The sequence below is a fragment of the Anomaloglossus baeobatrachus genome, chromosome 4 (assembly GCF_048569485.1).
Source record: "Anomaloglossus baeobatrachus isolate aAnoBae1 chromosome 4, aAnoBae1.hap1, whole genome shotgun sequence".
Taxonomy (NCBI): Eukaryota; Metazoa; Chordata; class Amphibia; order Anura; family Aromobatidae; genus Anomaloglossus; species Anomaloglossus baeobatrachus.
The window spans coordinates 236782235-236807896 of NC_134356.1; the positions used below are offsets into that span (position 1 = coordinate 236782235).

At 40.2% G+C, this 25662-nt stretch overlaps 1 protein-coding gene across 1 annotated transcript in view; it reads left to right on the forward strand.

The window, feature by feature from the left end:
- The window catches only part of LOC142302376 (dynein axonemal heavy chain 3-like), a 2626214-nt gene that overhangs the window by 1922684 nt on the left and 677868 nt on the right, over window positions 1–25662 (forward strand). The window contains exons 52-53 of the mRNA XM_075343433.1: window positions 2980–3113; window positions 25022–25184. Of these exons, the coding sequence (XP_075199548.1) occupies window positions 2980–3113; window positions 25022–25184 (297 nt within the window). The remainder of the gene's footprint in view (window positions 1–2979; window positions 3114–25021; window positions 25185–25662) is intronic.

Here is a 25662-nt window from a genome sequence, read left to right on the forward strand (position 1 = left end):
TAAAATCACGCACGTGTTTCACGGGCCGTTTTTCATGTCCGTTGTCCGTTTTTTCATCCGTATTCTTGTTCCGTGTAACATCCGTGTTGTCTCCGTATGTCCGTATGATTCATCCGTTTGTCCGTTTTTAGAGTCCGTGTGTGATCCGTGTCACTAGCGTTTGCCATCCGTTTTTCAAGAACGTTTTTCTGTGGATTGTCATCACATTAATGATTCAATGTGTTGATGCTGGTGTTAATTAACATTTTCCAACTTAATGAGCCACTAATCCGGATTTGGTTTTTTTGGTGTGCTTCCATACTGGGTCTTGTTGAGTTTTTCAAGCACTAAACCAAAAACAAGCTGAACAAACGCTCAAATGAAGCCTCACACTCCTTCCTTAATGCCTGCAGGCTGCAAAATGACATTAAATACAGCTCAAAGTAAATTGAAGACACCTGGCAATAAAGAGATACATTAATTACAAGCAAAGTTGAAAAAACGGACACGGACCACACGTAGATGCATCCGTGTCACGTACGTGTTTTCACGCACCCATAGACTATCATTGGATGCGCGTGTGCGTGTTCCGTGCCAAAAACGGACAAGCATCCGTGAGGCACGGATACACATACGTGTCACGCACACGGACATACGGAGCGTATGGAAAAACGTACGTGTATACACAGACATTGAATAACAATGGTCCACGTTTGTCCGTGTCTCTGGTACATACGGACACGGACCAAACACGCACGTGTTTCACGGACGTGTGAAGGGGGCCTAAGGCTGTAGCCACAGTAGGATTACTGCGATTCCCTCGCATGACACTCGGCTCATGCTGGTAGTATAGCAGAGCTGAGTGTCATGCGAGTGTCCCTGCGACTGAGGTCCGACCATGTGAGTGGACCTCAGCTGCGGGGGGTGGGCCAGCACTGAGGAGAGGTGGGCCGGCACAGAGGAGGGGAGGGAGGGATTTATCTCCCTCTCTCCTCCGTAGCCAGCTATTGCCCTTCGCACACTGCACTCGCGGTACACCGGTGTACCACGAGTTCAGTGTGATTTCTCTCTCACCCCATACAATTGAATGGGTGCGAGAGAAAGAATCTAGCATTACAGTTGCAGCATGCTGCGATTGTTTTCTCGGTCCGATTAGGGCTGAGAAAATAATCGCTCATGTGTGCTGACACACAGGCTAAAATTGGTGAGAGTGGCATGCTATTTTTTATCGCACTCCACTCGCACCAATTTTCATGCCGTGTGGCTTAGGCCTTAATCACCATATAATGTCTGCTGTATTCCCTGCCTAGGCTATCATACAGGTTATGTTAGTTTTTCATCATTAGCTGCTGTATATGATGTGAAGTGATAGCCGCAAGGCATTAAGATGATGTCCGCTATGTTGCGTCTAATGTCAAGTCATTCTTGTGTGACTGATGCAATCTTTTGTAATAAATAAAAAGTCAAAGGACATTATATTTTTGGTGATCTGAATGAATCAAATTGCAAATTGTTTGAATTCACCGAACTTGTGAATATCAAATAATTCCACTCAAATATGATTTGCATCAAATCGATTTGATCATCTCTATAAACAAAGTCTCCTTGAATATTTACCTTATCTAAATAGGTGAATATTCTTGCATTTATAAGCTCTGGGTGCTCTAATATCTATTGCGAAAAACCAATTATTCCTCATAAATTTCAATAAAGTCTCAGATACATATCTATATCCATCTACTGTTTCAATCAATTGTTTTTCCATCAATAGTTAAGCCATCGTTCAATGTGGCTTACTTTCCTTCTTGTTTCCTTCTTTAAGCAATTTTTTCAGACATTTATCATCTCCAATTAAGGCTTTTGATGTGTTCATATGACATATATTGTCCTAAGCTTTCTTGCTAAACAGTTATTACATGTTTTGTGCCACATAAATGTGTATGCTTAAATGTATTGTGTTCTATACAATATATTTGCAAACACTAAAAAAAAATTCTGTGGTAGCAGTTTCAATAAAAAGTGTGAAAGCAAAATCATCCGTAATTATATAAACTTCTTGGGTATGGACTAACCAGAGTGTTATTTATGGATGTGTCTTATTGAGCCTTGCCATTCCAACCTAATCTTGTGGGTTTGTTTGTAAGCGATTTTCTGATTTACAAATTTACATAGTAGCTAAAGGGAACCTGTCAGGTGCAATATGCACCCAGAACCACGAGCAGTTCTCTGTGCATATTGCTAATCCCTGCATCTGGTAGCATAGATAAAGAGATCTTTAGAAAATATATTTCTAAAAATCATTTATGAGAAGCTAATGAGCGAAGAGAGTAGTCAAAAGAATGTAATATCCCTGCAATTAATCCACCCTCTTAGAATATTAGCACGCCCACAGCAGCGTGCTAACATGCTATTCAATGCCCACTGCCTAGTGTCATCAGTAGTGACAAGCATACTTGTGTCCATTGTCACCGCATCAGAATGCTAGGCAGTGCACATGATCAGTAGTCACCGCACTTCTGGTCATGCACACTATGAAGCCGGGTGTACGTGTCCTGGCTTCAGAGAGGTCTAGTGCGCATGACCGTAAGTGCTCGGACTTCTTATACATGCGCACTGATCCCAAGCCCGGTGTTCTGAGGCACTGCCGATGATAGCACTGGGCAGTGGGCATTTTATAGCATGTTAGCATGCCCCTGTGGGCGTGTTAACATGCTAAGAGGGCGGAATGGTCACAGGAATATTACGCCCTTGCGACTAGTTCCTGTGCTCTTTAGTATATCTTAAAAGATCTTTAGAAATACTTTTTGAAAAATATGGACATTTTGTTCTTTTTTAACACATATATCTGATAGTAATAACAGTAAAGAAAATCTAATTACACAAAAACATTAAACATAAATTAGGAAATAATTATTTATGTTTGTTTTTTGCACATTTATGCAGCAACTCTGATTGTTCTTTTCTTTCCTTTAAATATAATAAATATTTTTTTTTCTACAGGCATGGCCCGAAGACGCTCTCGAAAAGGTGGCAAATCATTTTCTTGATGATGTGGAAATGTCACAGGAAATCAGGAATGAAGCTGTGTTCATGTGTCAGCACTTCCATCAAAGTGTTGCAGCACTGTCTGAAAGGTATTTAATTAAAGCTACAGCATGAGTGTTTACAGGAACATAATAAACTTTGCTGCCAACTATTCATATTCTGATTGGTGCCTGAAAGCAAAGTTCTGTAGCAGAAAGCAGAATAATAAATGCCACGTAAATGTAAAATGCAAATAAATACAAGAAAAACATAGAAAATAGAAGCTGTTGTAGCATATTGCTCAATGAACTTTCTGGAGTATCACTTATTATATACTTTTACAGCTCTAGCAGGGCATCTTCATTGCTGCATTCTTCTTTAATTTATACCTAGTAAGGCCTATCTTATTCAATTATATTTCAGAACATTGTTTTTATATATATATATATATATATATATATATATATATATATATATATAAAAGAGTTCAGCATAGTCAATGCAGGTATAAACACAGCCATGTCTTCTACATCTTTATTTTAAACACTTGCATGTTTTATTGATGTCTATAATATACCTACAGCTGCATGGCAGAGTGAATGCAAGTGTGTATAAGAACCTTTGTGAACACCTCGTGGATCCTTACTTGTGTTCATCACTCAATCAGCCAGCAGTTTTCATACAGTACAATTCCCCCTGTCATACAGTAAAATGGGTAAAGGAGTTCCTTGAAACAGAAAACATTGAAACAATGAAATGGCCAGCCTAGAGTCCTGATCTAAACCCAGTAGGAAACCTCTGGAAAATCCTTTGTGACAAAGCTATGGCCAAGAAACCCACAACAGTCTAAGAACTGTGGAAGAGACTGGAAGAAGAGTGGACCAAAATCACACCAGAGCAGTGTAAGAGACTAGTGATGACCTGTGACCACAGATGTGCTGAAGTCATTCAAAGCAAAGGCCTATACACTTCCTATTGATTGATGACTGTTGTTACCTTCAGAGAATTTAGTTATAATGTTTCTCTGTGCTACAGTCATTGTTGTTCTCTAATTATGATCATCACATTTTGGACAAAATAAAGGTTTGATGTTGATGAACTTTGGATTTTTTTGTAAAACACTGTTCTAGTGGCATGGTGTGCCCCTTACAAAAAACCTTCAAATGTTGATCAATATAGATTACATTATTTATGAAAAAAGCAAGTGATCATACATTGTTTTCTAATTTTGATCTCCAGTGTACATCAAGTATTACATTTTCTTATATCCTCTCTTGGTTGTAAATAGCATGCTGCTGAAAGTCTAGTAATTATTATATTATACTGTTTTGGATAATAGAAATGTCACATTATGACACTGTAATCTGCAACCTCATATAGATTCATAAATACATGTCTACCCTGCTCTCCTGAAAAAAATTGTATTATCTTTGTATTCATTTATGAAAGAGCTTTTTGTCCACGCTTTTAGGGGTTTTTGTCTTCATAAAGGTCAACATTGTAGTGTTTCATAGTTTAATAGTTTTTTAAGATTGAAGGTAGACTTAAGTCCATCGAGTTCAACCTATAGTTTAATATGTTGATCCAGAAGAAGGCAAAAACCCCATGGGGCAGACAATAAGCTCCATATTAGCAGAAACATTTGTTTCCAACTCCACATATGGTAATGAGACTACCTCCCTGGATTAACGTCCCATCACAGAATCCAGTGCACATAACCTGTAGTATTATCGTTTTCAAAAAAGGCATCCAGGTCTCTCTTGAATTTTAGTAGTGAATTAACAATGAAAACATCATGTGGCAGAGAGTTCCATAGTCTCTCTTCTTTTACAGTAAAGAATCTGCATTCGTGATTATGATTTTGTCCTTCTTTCCTCTAGATGTAGAAGATGCCACCTTGTTGTCGTCGCATGGTTAGGTGTAAAAAATCATTAGAAAGGCCTCAGCAATGTCGCCTCTTATATTTGTACATTATAATAAGATTGCACCTAATCTTTGTTTTTCCAAAGTGAATAACGCCAAGTTTAATGCCTGTCTTGGCATTTCCCTCAGTAACTTTGGTTGTTCTTCTCTGCATCTGCTCTAGTTAAGCTATGCTCTTTTTATAGACTGGAGGCCAAAATTGCACACAGTTCAAGTCTTGTTGCACTAGTGACTTGTATAGGGGTAAAACTATGTTCTTCTCATGAGCATTTATGCCACTTTTAATGCATCCCATTATTTTATTAGCCTTGACAGCAGCTGCCTGACACTGGTCAGTAAAGTCGAGTTTGCCATCCACCCAAGTCTTTTTCAGTGTCAGTTTTACCAGTGTTTTACGATATAATACACATTTATGTACAGTACATGTTATTTCCTTTTCCCAAGTGCATCTCGGTACATTAATCAACATCAATTTCAATTGAGATTTCACAGCTTAAGGCTGCAGCTTACATAAACTATTCTGTAATAGTAAATTATTCTCCTCTGTATTGACTACCCTGCAGAGTTTAGTATCATCTGCAAACATTGAAATTGTACGCTGTATGCCCTTACAAGGCCATTAATAAATATGTTAAAAAGGTATATCCCACAAACAACAGTTATCATGTATGATCAGTGGAAGGCCAACCATTGGGAACCTCACCAACCCTGGAAACAGAGCCTAATTTTCTTCTTAGTAGAACCGTAGTTTACTGTACATGCATGACCACTGCTCAGATAAACCATGAGTGAAACTGTCATCATGCAAGCACATTACCACTACAGTCACATGAAAACACATTTAAAGGGTCGATTATAGAAAGTCAATACTTATTATTGATATCACCCTCAACTATTGACAATTACTAGATTTTATTTATTTAAACTTTAACGCTTTCTATTTCCCATGCTATTTTTTAGCTTAAAACGTGTATAAACAAAACCGTATGTTATAATAATATTTATTATACACAAAACTCTACAGTATAATTTTTTACCACAGCACTCATACAAGATACAGTAGAACACAATAAAATCTCCAATTACCTAACAATTTTCCCAACCACACTCACACAAACACATACAACCATATAATCATCATTATTTATTGTACTGCACGATATAGACCCACTCACCGGCAGCTGTGATTGGTTGCAGTGAGACACCTGTCACTCAGCGTGGGGGCGTGTCTGACTGAAACCAATCATAGGCGCCAGTGGGTGGGGGAAGCAGTGAATACGAGATGGAATAATGAGCAACCGACATTTTCAAAAGCAGGAGCAGCCGCCGGTGCAGTGTGACAGCCGTGAAGGGCCGTGCCGGTGATCGGTGAATATGAGAGAGGGGGTGTAGGGGAGAGACCAACCTCCGACAGACCAACAGAGAGAGAGAGACCGACAGAGAGAGAGACCGACCTACAGAGAGAGAGAGAGAGACTGACAGAGAGAGAGACTGACAATGACAGACAGAGCAAGAGAGATATTTTCTAACAAGAAAGGAATTTACACACTGAGCATGTTCTGTTGCAAAAAGACAAAACCATCGCTGGAATCGGTCATTTGACGTATTGGACGGGTTCAGGCGCCCATAGGCTTCCATTCTAACCAACGACAGATGCCGATGGAATCCTGCGCATTGCATTTTTTCCATGCTACAAAAAACGTTACATTCTGCGTTGCTTCCACCCGGCTGTCAGTCATTCCATTACAGATCAGTCGCATAGCGATGCAACGCAGGGCCATCAGTCTCAATCTGTCCTTAAAACAAGTCTATGGGGAAAAAATGGAATCCTGCAAAATATTTTGCATGATACCGTATTTCTTCAAGGCGACGGATTGTGACTGATGCAAAACAATGGAAGTGTGAAAGCAGTCTTAACTGCCAAGAGTTGTCGGTCACATACTTCATACTTGCATAAAGCTTGAGAGAATGTCTGAGGGGAAAAAAAGCACAAGGATTGAAGGTAAAGTGAAGTCATCATTTTTTTTTCTTAGAGAACAGCACTATCCCCACAGAAGAGGCATGTAACTTAACCATGAAAGGGAGATATAAGAAATCCCAAAGTGATAAAACATGAATACAAAGTGGAAAAAGTAAAATACTTACTTTAAGAAAGATTAGCCTTCTATTATATAACTATTAGCAGGAGAAAGGAGAATAAAAAATAGATGTTACAGCAAAGAATATAAATCTATTTGGTCTCTATCTGACTGGCATAAATCCTTAGCAGTATGCAGGGCCGGCTCCAAGTTTTTGTGGGCCCCGGGCGGAAGAGTCCTGGTGGGCCCCATCCACAAGCAGACACACACATACGTACACATACATATACATATTTAAAGACAAACTCACAAAAATACGTATAGAACTGACATATCTATACAGTCATATACACTGACATACATAGATACAGATCATACATGCATACAGACACACACAACACAACTCTGCTGGATACATACATACAGACACACACAGCTCTGCTGGATACATACACACATAGCTCTGCTACATACATACACACATAGCTCTGCTGCATACATACACACATAGCTCTGCTACATACATACACACATAGCTCTGCTACATACATACACACATAGCTCTGCTACATACATACACACATAGCTCTGCTGCATACATACACACATAGCTCTGCTACATACACGCATAGCTCTGCTACATACATACTTAGCTCTGCTACATACATACACACATAGCTCTGCTGCATACATACACACATACCTCTGCTACATACATAGCGCTGCTACATACATACATACATACACACATAGCTCTGCTACATACATACATCAATCTGCTACATTCATACACATAACTCTGCTACATACAGACACACATAGCTCTGCTGCATACATACAGACACACACGTGGCTCTGAGGGGCCCACACACGCGGCTCTGGGGGGCCCACACACAGCTCCAGGGGCCAGCACATACAGCACTGGGGGGGCAGGGCATACACCTAAGGGGGGAGAAGCCCATACAGCTCACCAGGGCCCATAAATCGGGGGGCGGGGAGGGCACATACCGCTCAGGTCACGGTGGAGAGGGGGCCCACACAGTGCCGGAGAGAAGAGCTGTGCTGGGGGTCGCTGGTTGGCACTGCAACAACTCCTTCATCTGTGGGACTGAGCAGGCCGGTCGGTAGCTCCACCCACAGATGAAGTTCAAACCAGGAAGTCTGTGTGCCTTAATGGGACGGCGCTGCAGATTCCTGCCGAGGACTGCGGTCCCCGGAACTCGGCCCGGGGGCAGCAGAACTAAGGCGAGGGGGCCCTGGCCAAGGGGCACCAGAACTGACGAGGCCGAGTGGGCCCCCCGGCTCTCCAGGGCCCCGGCATTTGCCCAGGTATGCCGCGTGCTGACGCCGGCCATGGCAGTATGGCAGGCACTCTTAGCAGGAATAACATTAAAACATAGGCAGTAGAGAAGACCAACCAGGGGAAGATAAAAATAGTTGCATCTGCAATGTGATAGGGCAGACTAAATGAGAATTGAAAACACTTGCTGACCAAAAAGAATGAAACAAAGGTAAAAGAAAATCTGCATCATTGAATCCTGAGGCATGACACGCATACATATATATACACACATATCCAATACTGCATCTTTACAAAAGTGCTGTGATCTTTCCAGTGATATCATGGATTTTAAGTAGGGATGAATGAATGCCTCAAATATTTGGCTTCGCGAATATTTGCCTAAATAGATCGCCGCTATTTGACTATTCGCGAATATTCGATGAGCAATGTAAGTCTATGGGAAACCCGAATAACAACTATTCAGAATTATTCTGCCCTAACCCTTCCCATAGACTTACATTGCGCATCGAATATTCGCATAGCGGCAACTTATTTGTCGAATATTCGCGAAGCCGACTAATTGAGGTATTCGATCATCCCTAATTATAAGCAATGGACTTTTTGTTTGACCTCTCTATATGAATAATTCTTTATTGTTCACTATCCTTTGGCAAAGCTTCAGAAGGAATTGAAGTATAACAGAATGAGTTGTATACAAACAGCAATTGCATAAGGCTATAATTTCAGTTACATTATATAGTTTTCATGTAAAAATAACAGAAGTTTAACTATTTTCCCTGTTTTCTTGTTTTCTTCCTCCTACGGTTTACACTTTTTCATTCATTGTGTTTGGTTAGCTATGTTGTAATGACTAGAATCTACAATGGATTTATATGTCCTTTCTTGCACTGTTTATTTGTGTGTTCTCTTCTGTTACTTATTGTTATAATAAAATATATTTTGAGTAAAGATACAAATTGGTAATAAATACTATTTAAGACTTTAAATGTAGTTGCAGACCTCTGCATAACACATTTATATGTTTTATTTTCATGAAGCCTAAAAGAACTAAAAATATGGACTTTCCATATTTACTGCAAATTTTAGTATAAAAAATAACATTAAATCCTAGATTATGTGTCTTACATTATTAACAATGGATCTTGCACAGAGTATAGATTCAGCTTAGTTTATCTTTGGTTCCTGTCACATTCTAATTAAGCTTCTCAATTTAATTCCGCAAACTCCTATTCCTGCAATGAGAAGGCCAATCACTTTCCTTGGGACAGCTCTATTTAATGAATGAAAATCTCTATGTTGACAATGTTCCTTCTTCCTCATATTAATATACCCATTGCTTAGTCTAAGCCTGACTGTCCCTTGTGTATTGACTATTTTCTATTTGAAAAGCGCTGAAAACACTGCCTGCCTAATAACATTCTCATACTTGTTAAAGTCTTCTTTTCCTGTGGTACATACTTTTATGTAGAGGCAAGCTATTAGGCTTCATGTGGGCTGAGACATTTTTGATTCTCTCATGCCTTGTTCCCTTGGTTTTTCCTTCTATCCATCTACACTGTTGCTTCAATAAAGTATCTGTAGCAAGACAAACTGTAGGCAGCTAATTAGTATAACATGAATTCATAATCGGAATATCATTTTAAAAAATGAATTTCCTTACGTTTCATTAGCTGCAAATAAAACATCTGTAAAGAAAGTAACCATTTAGTATTTTCATTATATTTTTTTTTTACAATATTGAAATTGTTTGTTTCCATTTGATCAGTGGTACTTTTATATGCTTTCAATTACTTTATTTCTAAACATGCTTGTTCAAAAAAGTAAGCTATTGTAATAAAAATTAATAAAATTATATACAATTTGTTGATTCTTTTGAAAAGTTGGAGGAGTAATAAACATAAAACATGATACTGTACATATTATTCATTTCTCTGTCCTTTCTTAGTGTATATGCACACATGAGTATTTGAATGCAAACATTTTTGCATTATTTCTTCATCTCTTGGCAGTAAAAACGCAGCAACAAAAACATGTATTTTGCCCATTTTTGCAATGTTTTTGATGTGTTTTGCGTGCTTTTTTCATTTGCGTTTTTCGAACAATTTTGTACATCAATGAATGCTTTAGAGGTAGATAATAGATAGATATACATATTAGAGATAAATGATAGTTAGATAAATAGATACAGGCTGACATATATAGACAAACAGACATAAAGACATATAGACATATAATTGCACAACCCCCAACATATAATAAAATTGCACACCAGGGGGCTTTTTGGACAGCTTTTATGATTAAATAAATAAACAAATGACAAAATGATGTGGGGGTCGCCCCTTATTTTTTTGATAACCAGGAAAGATAAAGGAGACAGTTGCGTGCTGGTATTATTAGTCTATGGTTATTGGGCCCTTCTCAGCCTAAAAATAGCAGCCCGCAGTCACCCCAGAAGTGGCACATCACTTCACAAGCTTTGCCTTGGTTCTTGCCTGGTGAGTTGGCAATCAGACTAATGGTAGTTGTGGTTGATGTCAGCTGTGTAATGTCTGCTGGCATCAAGCCCTGGTGTTAATAATGGAGATGCGTCTGTCTGACACCCCCATTACTAATCATTAAGTGAAAAGAAAAAAAAGACACACAAATACTTTATTTGAAAAGACACTCCCCCACACTTTCCCTGGTTCACCATTTAATTAAAGATAAAGCTCATTTAGCTCTGTCATAGTCCAAGGAGTCCACTGTAGTCTATGGAATCATATGTAGTCCACAAATGGAAACTTGAAAGACATAAAAGAGTAATAAAAACAAGACACTGCCCCTCGTTCATCAATTTATTAGAAATCCAAGTTCCCAGCTCCAATGTAGTCCTGTGGTTCCCATGGTGTTCCTCGATTACCTGCATCAAATACCATGGTGGTTCAGAACGAGGCTCACAGATGAGCGAAAATGTCAGGAACATTAGAATAATGAGCAGTGATGTTCCTGACATTACCGCTCATCAGTGTTACGGATCTTGTGGAGCACAGTGTGAGCCGGGAATCTGCTGTTCAAAGCCTATGGAGCCCAATTCTGAGTTTCCATAGTCTTTGATGCAGGCAATCGAGGAACCCTGTAAGAACTAAATGGTGAACCAGGGAAAGTCTGGTGATTTGTTTTTTCAAATACTTTCCACTCCCTCCTCTGACCAAGAGTGTAGGCCCCAACCACCAACCTCAGCGCGAACATCCTGGTCACTTACTAAGAAAAGAAAAAAAAAAAAAGAATAACCACATATGCTAGGAAATTTCCTCAGAGGCTCATAATATGGGTACGCTCACATGAGCATTGAAATCGGACGAGTGCAATGCGAGAAAATCTCGCATTGGACTCTGACCAATGTTAGTCAAACAGGGACAGCAGTTGGTCAGTTTTTCTCACATCCAAATTCTGGATGCGAGAAAAGTAGTAGCATGCTGCGATTTTCTGTGAGAGCCGTATCACTCACACCCATTCAAGTGAATGGGTGCGAGAGATACATTGGACTGAACTCGGATGTTATCCCAGTGCAGTGCGATTTACGCACAGGTTGACAATGGAGGAGATGGCAGGATTAACCCCTGCCTCTCCTCTACAGCGCCCACCCTCAGCTTCGCAGCTGTGACATGTTTGCAAGATCGGGTCACAGTCATATGACGCTCGGCTCAGACTCGCAGCAGAACCTGAGTCGGGGGTCATTAGCATATCGCATCTGATGCTCTCCTATCGGCTGCAATATGCTAGTGTGAGTCCAGCCTATAATGCATTCTCTTCTCTTTCCTCCCTCTCCTAACCTTCCCAAACCCAATACTACCTTTTCTGTGTTTGATTTTACCATTACTCCCTAGCAGCACGTCCACTAAGTTGGCGTTTTATTTGACTCCGATCTCTCTTTCACTCCCCACTTCCATTCACTCCCTCGCTCATGTCATCTCCATTTCAAAAACATCTCTAAAATTCAACCTTTTCTTACCATTGACTCTGCAAAAACTGTTACTGTCGCTCTTATTCATTCTCACCTGCATTAGTGTAGTTCTATACTAATTGGTCTCTATTACTAAACTCCTCTCTAATCCATCCTGAATGCTGCAGTCAGGATCATTGTCTTCTCCAACCACTTCACCGATGCCTCCACCCTATGCCAGTAACTGCACTGGTTGCCCATCTGCTACAAGCTTTTGACACTTATATTGACACTGAGATCAAATAGGTTTTTATTATATACAGTGGGTACGCAAAGTATTCAGACTCCTCCAAATTTTGAACTCTTTTTCATTGCAGCCATTTAGTAAATTCAAAAAAGATATTTTTTTTTCTCATTAATGTACACTCTGCATGCCATCTTGACAGAAAAAAATCCATAAATGTAGAAATTATTGAAAATTTATTAAACAAGAAAGACTGAAATATCACATGGTCATAAGTATTCAGCAGACCCTTTGCTCAGTATTGAGTTAAAGCACCCTTTTGAGCTAGTACAGCCATGAGTCTTCTTGGGAATGATGTGTGTCGCCCAGGGAATGGGGTACTTGGACCCAGGCGGTTTACAACTGGTAATGTCACTTTAGTGGCCGTTGCCTGGTCCCATGCACTAGGTGCTTTTTAATGGGTAGTATTTTATTTACAGGGGAGATTAAAGTCTTTGGTGTGATGCCACTTGTGGGTTGCGGTTAGTATGATGGAACCGCCGCTGCTGAGTTTGTTACCCCTAGGGCTGGTGGTAATGGCAGCTGTGGTGGTAGGCCCTCTGCAGGAAGGGATGAGCCCGGGGAGATGTATGGTGGAGACTTTTGCCGAATGAGGGAGGCCAAACCATGGGTTGTAATTAACAGTCTCTACTCACTCTTGGGCCCTTGGATGGCTGGTTCAGGTCCCTGTATTTCCAGTGCCAGTTTGATGACTCGGTTGCTCTGTCCCCGCACCCTCAGTGTGGTTGGGTCCCCGTAGCTTGGAGTGGTTTGGGGCATGACTGTCCCTTGTTGTGGCAGTCTCCTTGTCCGTACGGCGGGCAGTGTGGACCCTGTAGGGCTAGTCTGTGTCCCAAACCCTGATCCTTGCTTTACTGCTGGTGCCCCAGAATCTGTGGGTCAGTGAGGTCCGTGAAGATCCCCTCACTGTGCAGGTAATTGTCAGGCCGCATTTAGCTGGCACCTGACCTAGGGCCCTGTGCCCCGTCGATGCTCTGGTCCCAGTGGTACGCGGGTGTACCGACCCTTGCGACCACTCTCCTGTGCCCCCACGTCACCGTTTACACGACCCAGCTCTAGGAACCTCTACTCTTCACTCTCTACTGTTGACTCTCCACTGTCCCTTCCCACCAGGCTGTCTAGTCCTCTGGTCTGGCTCCGCCCTCTAGGTGGCCATCCCCTTGTGTCTGACTAGCCAATTACCCCTGGTGTGGAGTGGAAACTGAGTTTTTGGTGTGTCTAGGTGTTACTTGCACTGGTGTTTCAGGTTCCTGGGGGTAGGCCCTGCATCCTGGGGAGCATGCAGTACCTAGTAGTGCCCTGAGTGGCTCAGGGGTGCTACAGATGCAACAAGCTTTTCACATCTGGATTTGGGGATCCTCTGCCATTCATCCTTGCAGATCCTCTCCAGTTCCGTCAGGTTGGATGGTGAATGTTTGTGGACAGCCATTTTCAGGTCTCCCCAGAGATTCTCAGTTGGGTTTAGGTCAGGGCTCTGGGTGGGACAGTCAAGAATGGTCACAGAGTTGTTGTGAAGCTACTTCTTTGTTATTTTATCTGTGTGCTTAGGGTCATTGTCTTGTTGGAAGGTGAACCTTCGGTCAAGTCTGTGGTCCAGAGCATTCTGAAAGAGGTTTTCTTCCAGGATATCTCTGTACTTGGCCGCATTCATATTTCCTTCAATTGCAACCAGTCATATTGTCTCTGAAGCTGAAAAACACCCCCATAGCATGATGCTGCCACCACCATGTTTCACTGTAGGGATTGCATTGGGCAGGTGATGAGCAGTGCCTGGTTTTCTCGACACATATCACGTAGAATTATTACCAAAGATTTCTTTGTCTCATCAGACCAGAGAATCTTATAATCTCATAGTCTGGGAATCATTCATGTGTTTTTTTGCAAACTCTATGCGGGCTTTCATATGTCTTGCATGAGAAGAGGCTTGTGTTGGGCCACTCTGCCATAAAGGCCCAACTGGTGGAGGGCTGCTGTGATAGTTAACTTTGTGGAACTTTCCCCCATCTCCATTCTGCATCCATGGAGCTTAGCCACAGTGATGTTGGGGTTCTTCTTTACCTCTCTCACCAAGGCTCTTCTCCCACAATTGCTCAGTTTGGCTGGATGGTCGGGTCTAGGAAGTGTTCTGGTGGTCTCAAACTTCTTCCATAAGGATTATGGAGGCCACTGTGCTCTAAGGAACCTTCAGTACTGCAAAAACTCTTTTGTAATGTTGGCCAGATCTGTGCCTTGCCATAATTCTCTCTGAGATCCTTGGGGAGTTCCTCTGACCTCACGATTCTTATTTGGTCTGACATGCACTGTGAGCTTTAAGGTCTTATATAGACAGGTGTGTGCCTTTCCAAATCAAGTCCTAGCAGTTTAATTAAACACAGCTGGACTTCAATGAAGGAGTAGAACCATCTCAAAAAGGATCACAAGGAAATGGACAACTTGTGACTTAAATATGAGTGTCTAAGCAAAGGATCTGAGTACTTATAACCATGTAATATTTCAGTTTTTCTTGATTAATAAATTTGCAAATATTTTTACATTTCTGTTTTTTTTTTCTTTCAAGATGGGGTGCAGAGTGTACATTACTGAGAAAAAAAATGAACTTTTTTGAATTTACCAAATGGCTGCAATGAAACAAAGAGTGAAAAATGTAAATGGGTCTGAATACTTTCCGTGCCCACTGTATCTCTACACTGCATGCAGACTTATTAGGCAAATGAGTATTTTGATCACATGATAATTTTTATACATGTTGTCCTACTCCAAGCTGTATAGGCTTGAGAGCCAACTACCAATTAAGTAAATCAGGTGATGTGCATCTCTGTAATGAGGAGAGGTATGGTGTAATAACATCAACATTCTATATAAGGGGTGCATACTTATTAGGCAACTTCCTTTCCTTTGGCAAAATGGGTCAGAAGAGAGATTTGAGGCTCTGAAAAGTCCAAAATTGTGAGATGTCTTTCAGAGGGATGCAGCAGTCTTGAAATTGCCAAACGTTTGAAGCGTGATCACCGAACAATCAAGCGTTTCATGGAAAATAGCCAACAGGAAGCGTGTTGGGCAAAAAAGGCGCAAAATAACTGCCCATGAATTGAGGAAAATCAAGCGTGAAGCTGCCAAGATGCCCTTTGCCACCAGTTTGGCCATATTTCAGAGCTGCAACGTTACTGGAGTATCAAAAAGCACAAGGTGTGCCATACTCAGGGACATGGCCAAGGCAAGGAAGGCTGAAAAATGACCACCTTTGAACAAGAAACATAAGATCAAACGTCAAGACTTGGCCAAGAAATATCTAAGAATGATTTTTCAAAGGTTTTATGGACTGATGAAATGAGACTGACTCTTGATGGGCCAGATGGATGGGTCAGAGGCTGGATCTGTGAAGGGCAGAGAGCTAGACTCTGACTCAGACGTCAGCAAGGTGGAGGTTGGGTACTGGTATGGGCTGGTATCATCAAAGATTAACTTGTGGGACCTTTTTGGGTTGAGGATGGAGTGAAGCTCAACTCCCAGACCTACTACTAGTTTCTGGAAGACAACTTCAAGAAGTTGTACAGAAAGAAGTTGGTATCGTTCAAAAAAACCATGATTTTCATGCCGGACAATGCTCCATCCCATGCATCCAACTATTCCACAGCGTGGCTGGCCAGCAAAGGTCTAAAAGATGAAAAAAGAATGACATGGCCCCCTTGTTCACCTGATCTGAACCCCATAGAGAACCTGTAGTTCCTCATAAAATGTGAGATCTACAGTGAGGGAAAACAGTACACCTCTCGGAACAGTATCTGGGACACTGTGGTGGCTGCTGCACGCAATGTTGATCGTAAACCGATCAAGCAACTGATAGAATCTATGGATGGTAGGCTGTTGAGTGTCATCATAAAGAAAGGTGGCTATATTGGTCACTAATGTTTTTGGGTTTTGTTTTTGCATGTCAGAAATGTTTATTTCTAAATTTTGTGCAGTTATATTGGTTTACCTGGTATACAAGTGAGATGGGAATATATTTGATTTTTATTAAGTTGCCTAATAATTCTGCATAGTAATAATTAGCTGCACAAACAGATCCTAAGATAGCCAAATCTAAAAAACCTCCACTCCAACTTCCAAAAATATTAAGCTTTGATATTTATGAGTCTTTTGGGTTGATTGACAACATACCGTAGTAGTTGATCAATAATAAAACAAATCCGCTAAAATACAACTTGCCTAATATGTCTGCACATGGTGTATAGCATTTACCAGTGTCTAAAAAGACATGCAAAAAAACAATCAAAAACACATGCAAAAATGGAGCAAATATGTATGAAATCCCCAATCATTTTTGTACCTCCATATTTACAGTGTTTTTGACTGCCTTAATTGAGGTCAATGGGTGAAAAAATGTTCTACAAAAATGCTGAAAGAATTGACATGCTGCAGATTTTTTTCTTTACCAAATCTTCAAGTCATAAATGAATAATGTGTGTATGATACTTTAGGATTCTCATTGACTTTGCTGGCATTAGTATTCCCTTCAAGTTGTGTGACAAATCTGCACTCAAAACACATAAAAAACCTGATAAATATGATAAAAAACCTGATAAATATGATAAAAAAAAGCCTCATGTAAGAACTATGTTTTCTTGAATCAATGAAAAGGTGGGTACCCAGAACCCCTCTATACCTACAATGTATTTGAATATATTTCTCCTGGACCATTTCATTAGTCCCAAGAATAAGATGTCAGGTTAGAAATTTATTATTAATAAAAATCTTAATTTTTATAATATCTACATTTTCTAGAGAAAAAAATAAGCAAAATACGATAAAAGTCCTTTATAATGCAAAACACAGTTTTATTAGATCAGATAAGGGGAGAAAACACCACAGTGTAAATAAAAACAAAAAAATCAAGTACCGGTATATGACCCTCCAATATTATTATTATATTCTAGAGAGCATATTCACAGGATACTTTACATACACAAACAATATCAGAAATTATACAGTACATTTTACTTAACACCTAGGGTTTTAGAATTACCAATTTGGCTATATATTTTTTTCTCCTGCTTACCTCCACTGTTAAAAATGTAGATTTTAGTATATAAATTATCGAGCACCATGATATTTCTACTTGATAGTGGTCCTGTTGTTTAACAAATACCTTTGGCCAATTTTCAAAAACTTAGGCCAAAACCATAATAAGTGGAAAAAAATCAGCCTCTTCAATTAATTCTTTACAGGAAAGATTTATTTCCCTTTAGACAATCTTATATACAAATCTAAACATGTTATTTAGACAAACCTACAGTTTTTATGTTTTATAAAGATCATATTAAAAGTTACATAGATTTAAAAAGGACGTGGTTCATCAAGTCAACCTTTCTCTTCCAATTATCACTTATATTTCACTAAATTATGTATAACCCACAATGTCATTTGTTGTGATAAAACCATCCAGCTCCTTTTTAAATGCTGATATATGCGATTACTACCTCTTGTGGTAGGGCATGCCAGAGTCTGACTGCTCTATCTGTAAAGAGCCCTGCATAAATTCAATGTAATATCATTAAAGGGAAGCTGTCAGCAGATTTGGGGCCTATAAGCTGTGGCCACCACCAGTGGGCTCTTATATATAGCATTCTAACATACTGTATATAAGAGCCCAGACCACTGTGTAGAACATAAAAATCACTTTATAGTACTTACCTAAACCGCTCGCTGCGGTGGAGTTTGGTAATATTGGCGTCTCCATTCTCTGGTTCCAGCGCCTCCACTTTCGGCGATCTTCGTTCTCATTCTGATGCCTTTGTGTATGACACGCCCTACGTCATACACACTCGCCGGTCCCGCACAGGCGCATTACAATACTATGATCTGCCCTGCTCAGGGCAGATCAAAGTGCGCCTGTGCAGGACCTCAATACTGGCAAGTGTGGATGACGTAGGATGCGTCATGCACCCCGGCTTCAGAAGAAGGATGACAAAGATGGCCGACAGAGGAGGCACCAGCACCGGAGACCGGAGACGCCTATATGACCCAACTCCACCGCAGCGACCGTTTAGGTAAGTATTGTAAAGTTATTTTTATGTTCTACACAGCGGCCTGGGTTCTTATGTACAGTGCCTACAAATAGTATTCAACCCCCTGCAGATTTAGTTGGTTTACACATTCGGAATTAACTTGGCATTGTGATATTTGGACTGTAGATCAGCCTGGAAGTGTGAAATGCACTGCAGCAAAAAAGAATGTTATTTCTTTTTTTATTTTTTTTTTAAATTGTGAAAAGTTTATTCAGAGGGTCATTTATTATTCAACCCCTCAAACCACAAGAATTCTGTTTGGTTCCCCTAAAGTATTAAGAAGTATTTCAGGCACAAAGAACAATGAGCTTCACATGTTTGGATTAAATATCTCTTTTTCCAGCCTTTTCTGACTAATTAAGACACTCCCCAAACTTGTGAACAGCACTCATACTTGGTCAACATGGGAAAGACAAAGGAGCATTCCAAGGCCATCAGAGACAAGATCATGGAGGGTCACAAGGCTGGCAAGGGGTACAAAACCCTTTCCAAGGAGTTGGGCCTACCTGTCTCCACTGTTGGGAGCATCATCCGGAAGTGGAAGGCTTATGGAACTACTGTTAGCCTTCCACGGCCTGGACAGCCTTTGAAAGTTTCCACCCGTGCCGATGCCAGGATTGTCCGAAGAGTTAAGGCTAACCCAAGGACAACAAGGAAGGAGCTCCGGGAAGATCTCATGGCAGTGGGGACATTGGTTTCAGTCAATACCATAAGTAACGTACTCCACCGCAATGGTCTCCGTTCCAGACGAGCCCGTAAGGTACCTTTACTTTCAAAGCATCATGTCAAGGCTCGTCTACAGTTTGCTCATGATCACTTGGAGGACTCTGAGACAGACTGGTTCAAGGTTCTCTGGTCTGATGAGACCAAGATCGAGATCTTTGGTGCCAACCACACACGTGCCGTTTGGAGACTGGATGGCACTGCATACGACCTCAAGCATACCATCCCTACAGTCAAGCATGGTGGTGGCAGCATCATGCTGTGGGGCTGTTTCTCAGCCAAGGGGCCTGGCCATCTGGTCCGCATCCATGGGAAGATGGATAGCACGGCCTACCTGGAGATTTTGGCCAAGAACCTCCGCTCCTCCATCAAGGATCTTAAGATGGGTCGTCATTTCATCTTCCAACAAGACAACGACCCAAAGCACACAGCCAAGAAAACCAAGGCCTGGTTCAAGAGGGAAAAAATCAAGGTGTTGCAGTGGCCTAGTCAGTCTCCTGACCTTAACCCAATTGAAAACTTGTGGAAGGAGCTCAAGATTAAAGTCCACATGAGACACCCAAAGATCCTAGATAACTTGGAGAAGATCTGCATGGAGGAGTGGGCCAAGATAACTCCAGAGACCTGTGCCGGCCTGATCAGGTCTTATAAAAGACGATTATTAGCTGTAATTGCAAACAAGGGTTATTCCACAAAATATCAAACCTAGGGGTTGAATAATAATTGACCCACACTTTTATGTTGAAAATTTATTAAAATTTAACTGAGCAACATAACTTGTTGGTTTGTAAGATTTATGCATCTGTTAATAAATCCTGCTCTTGTTTGAAGTTTGCAGGCTCTAACTTATTTGCATCTTATCAAACCTGCTAAATCTGCAGGGGGTTGAATACTACTTGTAGGCACTGTACATCATGTTAGAATGCTGTATATAAGAGCACACTGGTGGTGGACGCAGCTTATAGGCCCCAAATTTGGTGACAGTTTCCCTTTCAGGATTATATAGGCAGATATGTGATACACAATTTATAACTTCATAACCTGTTGTTGGCTTGTTGGTATATTTCTTATATCTTATACATCCTCTAGCTTTGTTGGCATTCAGAATGATTTTTGTGAACTCAAGCTCTATTAGTGATAATCATACCATAGCAAAGCATCTTATGATCGCCTATGTGAATTTAATGGACTTGGTAATTTTGTTGTTGCATAGTGGAGGCATGAGTCTAATAAGTGGATAATTGATCAAATATTTTATTTTTATAACATAACTCACTAAAATATTCATGCATATGCCGGTTTTGGATAATGGAGTTTATTTTGAATTTCAAATGAGGTAAAAAGAAAAATAAAATCTTTTATTTAATACTAAAGGGGATTAATTGACTTAAATGAAAAAAAATGTTTATAAAAAGATAAGTGATTCAGAACATACAGCAGGATTTGTGCAAGCAAATACTCCAATTAATTATAATATGTTTGTAGAGATACAGCTCACTCAGTTGTGTTTTGAGGTAGGCACCGGGAGCGTTTTTAGACGTCATCATCAGCCATTCAGGTTCACCAAACCAAAAACAGCCTTTTCCAGCAAAAGGTGAAAAAAAAAAATCAAAGCAAATAGTCCTTACAATAGTGTGGTTTTGCCTATCATGTTAAATTTTCAGCTCTCATTCCATAGCAAGCAAAACACACTGAAGATCTGCACACCTTCAGACACAGGCAGCTAATGAATCCAACTAGACTTGATGTGCATTACACCACGCTCTGGGGTGGTAATATGTGAGCAGCCAGTCCAACCCATCTATATGATAGCTTGGAAACCTGGCCTTTATCTGCCTTATTAACCCAATCAGTACTACACGTACTGAAGCTAAGAGCTAGCTTCATTGCTTATATCACAGAGGATAACCAACTCAGTGACACATGTCTACCTTCCATGAAATGTCTGTGTGACTAAAATAAAAAAAACAGGGTGCACTCCTGTTTGAACCTGCTAAAAGTAGTGAACATAAATTAAATGCAAGGTACTAATCATCACCCCGATGGTTGTGCACCCCTGCACAACTACAGTGATCGACTGGATTCAGACACTGGCACAAAGAGATCTGCAGCTGTTGGCGTAGCACACTGTCTCCTTGTGTGACAGGAAAGGTGTTTGTCAGTTCCGTCTCAAGCTGCTGTAGTCGGGTGAGTAACATTGGATGTGGTCAGGAGACTTGCTGGGCAAGGAAGCTGATGTATTTGCAATCCATCCCCTCCTGTGAGGGAGGTGGATAGATCCTTCCTGGTCTGCTGCTGCACCATACACCTTCTCGATTGCAAAAATGCAAAGAGATAGACAGAAACGAACAGAGAAATTGGTGTATAACAGGGTGCTGTAGACAATGAATGAAGGAATTATAATGCATAGTGCAAAAATGTTAATTATTATTCCTACAATGCCTTGTGAATGTATTTGGCTCCCCAGGATTTTTCAACCTTATCTCACATTTCAGGCTTCAAACATAAAGATAAAAAATGTAATGTTATGGTGAAGAATCAACAACAAGTGGGACACAATTGTGAAGTTCAACGAAATGTATTGCTTATTATACACTTTTATAAAAAATAACTGAAAATTGGGGTGTGCAATATTATTTGTCCCCTTTAAGTTAATACTTAAGCGCCACTTTTTGGTGCAATTACAGCTGCAAGTATGCCTCTATCAGTTTTGCACATCGAGAGACTGAAATTGCCCATTCTTCCTTTGAAAATAGCTGGAGCTGAGTGAGGTTGGATGGAGAGTGTTTGTGAACAGCAGTTTTCAGCTCTTTCCACAAATTCTAGATTGGATTCAAGTCTGGACTTTGACTTGGCCATTCTAACACCTGGATACATTTTTTTGTGAACCATTCCATTGTAGATTTTTCATTATGTTTGGGATCATTGTCTCCATCCCAGTCTCAGGACTTTTGCAGACTCCAACAGGCTTTCTTCAAGAATGGTCCTGTATTTGGCTCCATCCATCTTCCCATCAATTTTAACCATCTTCCCTGTCCCTGCTGAAGAAAAGCAGGCCCAAAACATGATGCTGCCACCACTATGTTTGACAGTGGGGATGGTGTGTTCAGGGTGATGAGCTGTGTTGCTTTTACGCCAAACATATCGTTTGGCACTGTGCCCAAATAGTTCAATTTTGGTTTCATCTGACCAGAGCACCTTCTTCCACATGTGTGGCGTGTCTCCCAGGTAGTTTTTGGCAAATTTTAAACAACACTTTTTATGGATATCTTTGAGAAATGGCTTTCTCCTTGCCACTCTTCCATAAAGATCAAATTTGTGCAGTGTACGACTGATTATTGTCCTATGGACAAACTCGCCCAACTCAGCTGTAAATCTCTGCAGTTGATCCAGAGTGATCATGGGCCTCTTGGCTGCATCTCTGATCAGTCTTCTCCTTGTTTGAGATGAAAGTTCGTATGGACGGCCGGGTCTTGGTAGATTTGCCGTGGTATGGTACCCCTTCCATTTCAATATGATCACTTGCACAGTGCTCCTTGGGATGTTTAAAGTTTTGGAAATCTTTTTGTAACCAAATCCAGCTTCAAGCTTCTTTACAACAGTATCACAAACCTGCCTGTTGTGTTCATTGGTCTTCATGGTGGTATCTGTGCTTTAAACAGAACACTGAGACTATCACAGAGCAGGTGCATTTATACGGAGACTTGATTACACACAGGTGGCTTATATTTATCATCATCAGTCATTTAGGACAACATTGGATCATTCAGAGATCATCAATGAACTTCTGGAGTGAGTTTGCTGCACTGAAAGTAAAGGGGACTAATATTATGGCACGCACCAATTTTCAGTTTATTATTTTTTTAAAACGTTTAAAATAAGCAATAAATATCGTTCACCTTCAGAATTGTGTCCCACCTGTTGTTGATTCTTCACCATAACATTAAAATTTTATCTTTATGTTTGAAGCCTGAAATGTGGGAAATGGTTCAAAAATTCAAGGAGCCGAATACGCAAGGCACTGTATATTCATGGTCTGCTGCTGCTCTCTGACTTTCACCAGATGCCAGTTACATCCAGAGGAAGTGACAGCGAAATTAATGATTAGAGGCTGCTGACTGTCTGCAGGGCTCATGTGACGTATTAATGTCAAGAGATTGTCCGAATAGTGGACAACCCATTTAACATCAGTACTGCAGATAAAGATTGGGCATATTGTACACATGATAATACAGCAGGTTATCTCTAAAGTGATTGAAATAGTGCCTTATAGGGAACCAAAGGATTTGTGCTTTGTAAGATCCAAGTATGACATCTGTAATTTTTAACTTTAACCTTGGAAAATATGTTTACTTGGCCAACACTGGGCCAACCCCTTCTCAACCTGTATATATCCTATAATTAAAATAATAACACTTCTACGCACCTCTGGTGTCAGCACCATTCCAGCAGTTTCACACAGTTTCTCCAGGGATCGCATACCAAAGTGATGCCATGCAATCTTGGCAGCCAATCAGTGGCCATTTATTCTCCCCGCCTTCAGACAAATCGCCTACATCCATCAGAAGTGAGCACGGATGCTCTTTCAATTCATCTGTTTATGGAGCCCAGGTAGGATCCAATCCCTTGGTATGGTATGAAATAGAGACTTGGCACTCAGATTGCTCAACAAAATCTGTGATTTTTTTTTATTTTGAAATCCTTACAAAGTGAATAGAGCACATTCAGCAATTTGAATGCCAAGGCTCACTTCCGAAGGACTAGCCTACTGAATGGCCGCCGGGATCGCGTGATTTCCCACAGTTACATGATCCCAGGAGAGACAGTGATGACACTGAAAAAATGACGTTGAAAAGTTGTCATCACTGGAGGTGAGTAGAAGTGTAATTATTTTATAAAGGGGAAACACACAGATTGAGAAGCAGTTGTCTGTGTGGTAGCCAACCCCTTTACATAAAAAGGGATAAATAAAATAATTTGCATTTTACAATAAAATGTATATGTGAAACAATGAGTAATAATGGTCTCTGACATTTTGTGATTGTTATAACATGGGCTCTGCTGGCACCATGACAGGATTTAGAATTCCTCTTTTATGTCAGGTTTTTTGCCCATTGCTAAAAAGCCAGATACAATGCAGATCTGGAAAGTTTTCTACTGAATAACCAGCCCTTCCATCATATTATAGTAAGATGAAACTCTGCAAAATACACATATACATTCCTTTCTTTGGGATATTTTGCATGTTAATAGATTTTTCTTCATTTTTTTTCTATTGTGTCTTAGAATAAATCTTTCTATTAAACAAATAATGACATTTTTGTAGCCAGCAGAAATGCTGAGCTGAATAGCCATTATACACGCTATGCTTTTAGAACTAACATACCCCTAAAAAAAAGAAAAAAAAAATGTTATTGGCTCTCATACAATATTCATGAGCTCGAACAACTGCCTTCTTTTACTGACCCGACCTTGGAGCTGTTCGAGTGGAAATTAGTTTTTTAGCTTTTTTTTAACGTGAAAATGCTTATATAGCTTTGCTTTTCTATGAAAGCCGAAAACTCATTTTGGGGAATTGATGAGGACAAATGTGTGTTTATGTCTCAAAGCGGCAAATAAAGTGAAAAGAACAAAATATGTTATTCTGTACTTTATCAGTCGGAGGCTGTCTTATGTCTTTCTATTTTTAATTGCCGACAGGGTTTTCCAGATGCTGCAGAGACAGATATATGTCACCTCAACGTCGTACCTAGAATTAATCAAGACCTTTAAGAATCTATTAGAACGGAAAAGACTTGAGTTGTTAACCAGCAAGAATAGATATCTTGTTGGACTGGAAAAACTGGATTTTGCATCTTCACAAGTGAGTAAAGATATATTTGCAGCTGTTCAAGGTAATACACTTCCCACTGTTTCTCCTCCAGAAATAAGCTTCTAAAAAGCCTGTTATGAACATGGGTTGAAATTAACAGTAGCCTAGGGTTCTAAAAAAAAAGTTTAAGCAGATGGGCCAAATTTCTCCACTTTTTAATTAGATTATAATGTACTCTCATTAGTAAACAGAGCAGCCAGACTGACACTGAAATCACAGGAGCAATGTTAACTTCCTCCAATGTAGATGGAGAATAAACTTCTGTGACGACGTTGCTTGTTGTGCGAGCAGCATGACTCACAGTCACTGCTTTCCATTTTTGGATACCATGCAAAATTAAAGTTTTCAGACCACATCAGTTAACACAGTGTATAGAGATGCCAAAGTTCCCAAATACCAATTGAAGTAAAGAGTTTATTAATCAAGTAAAAACTAAGTATATTCCCAAAGTAAACACAGGTGTATAATA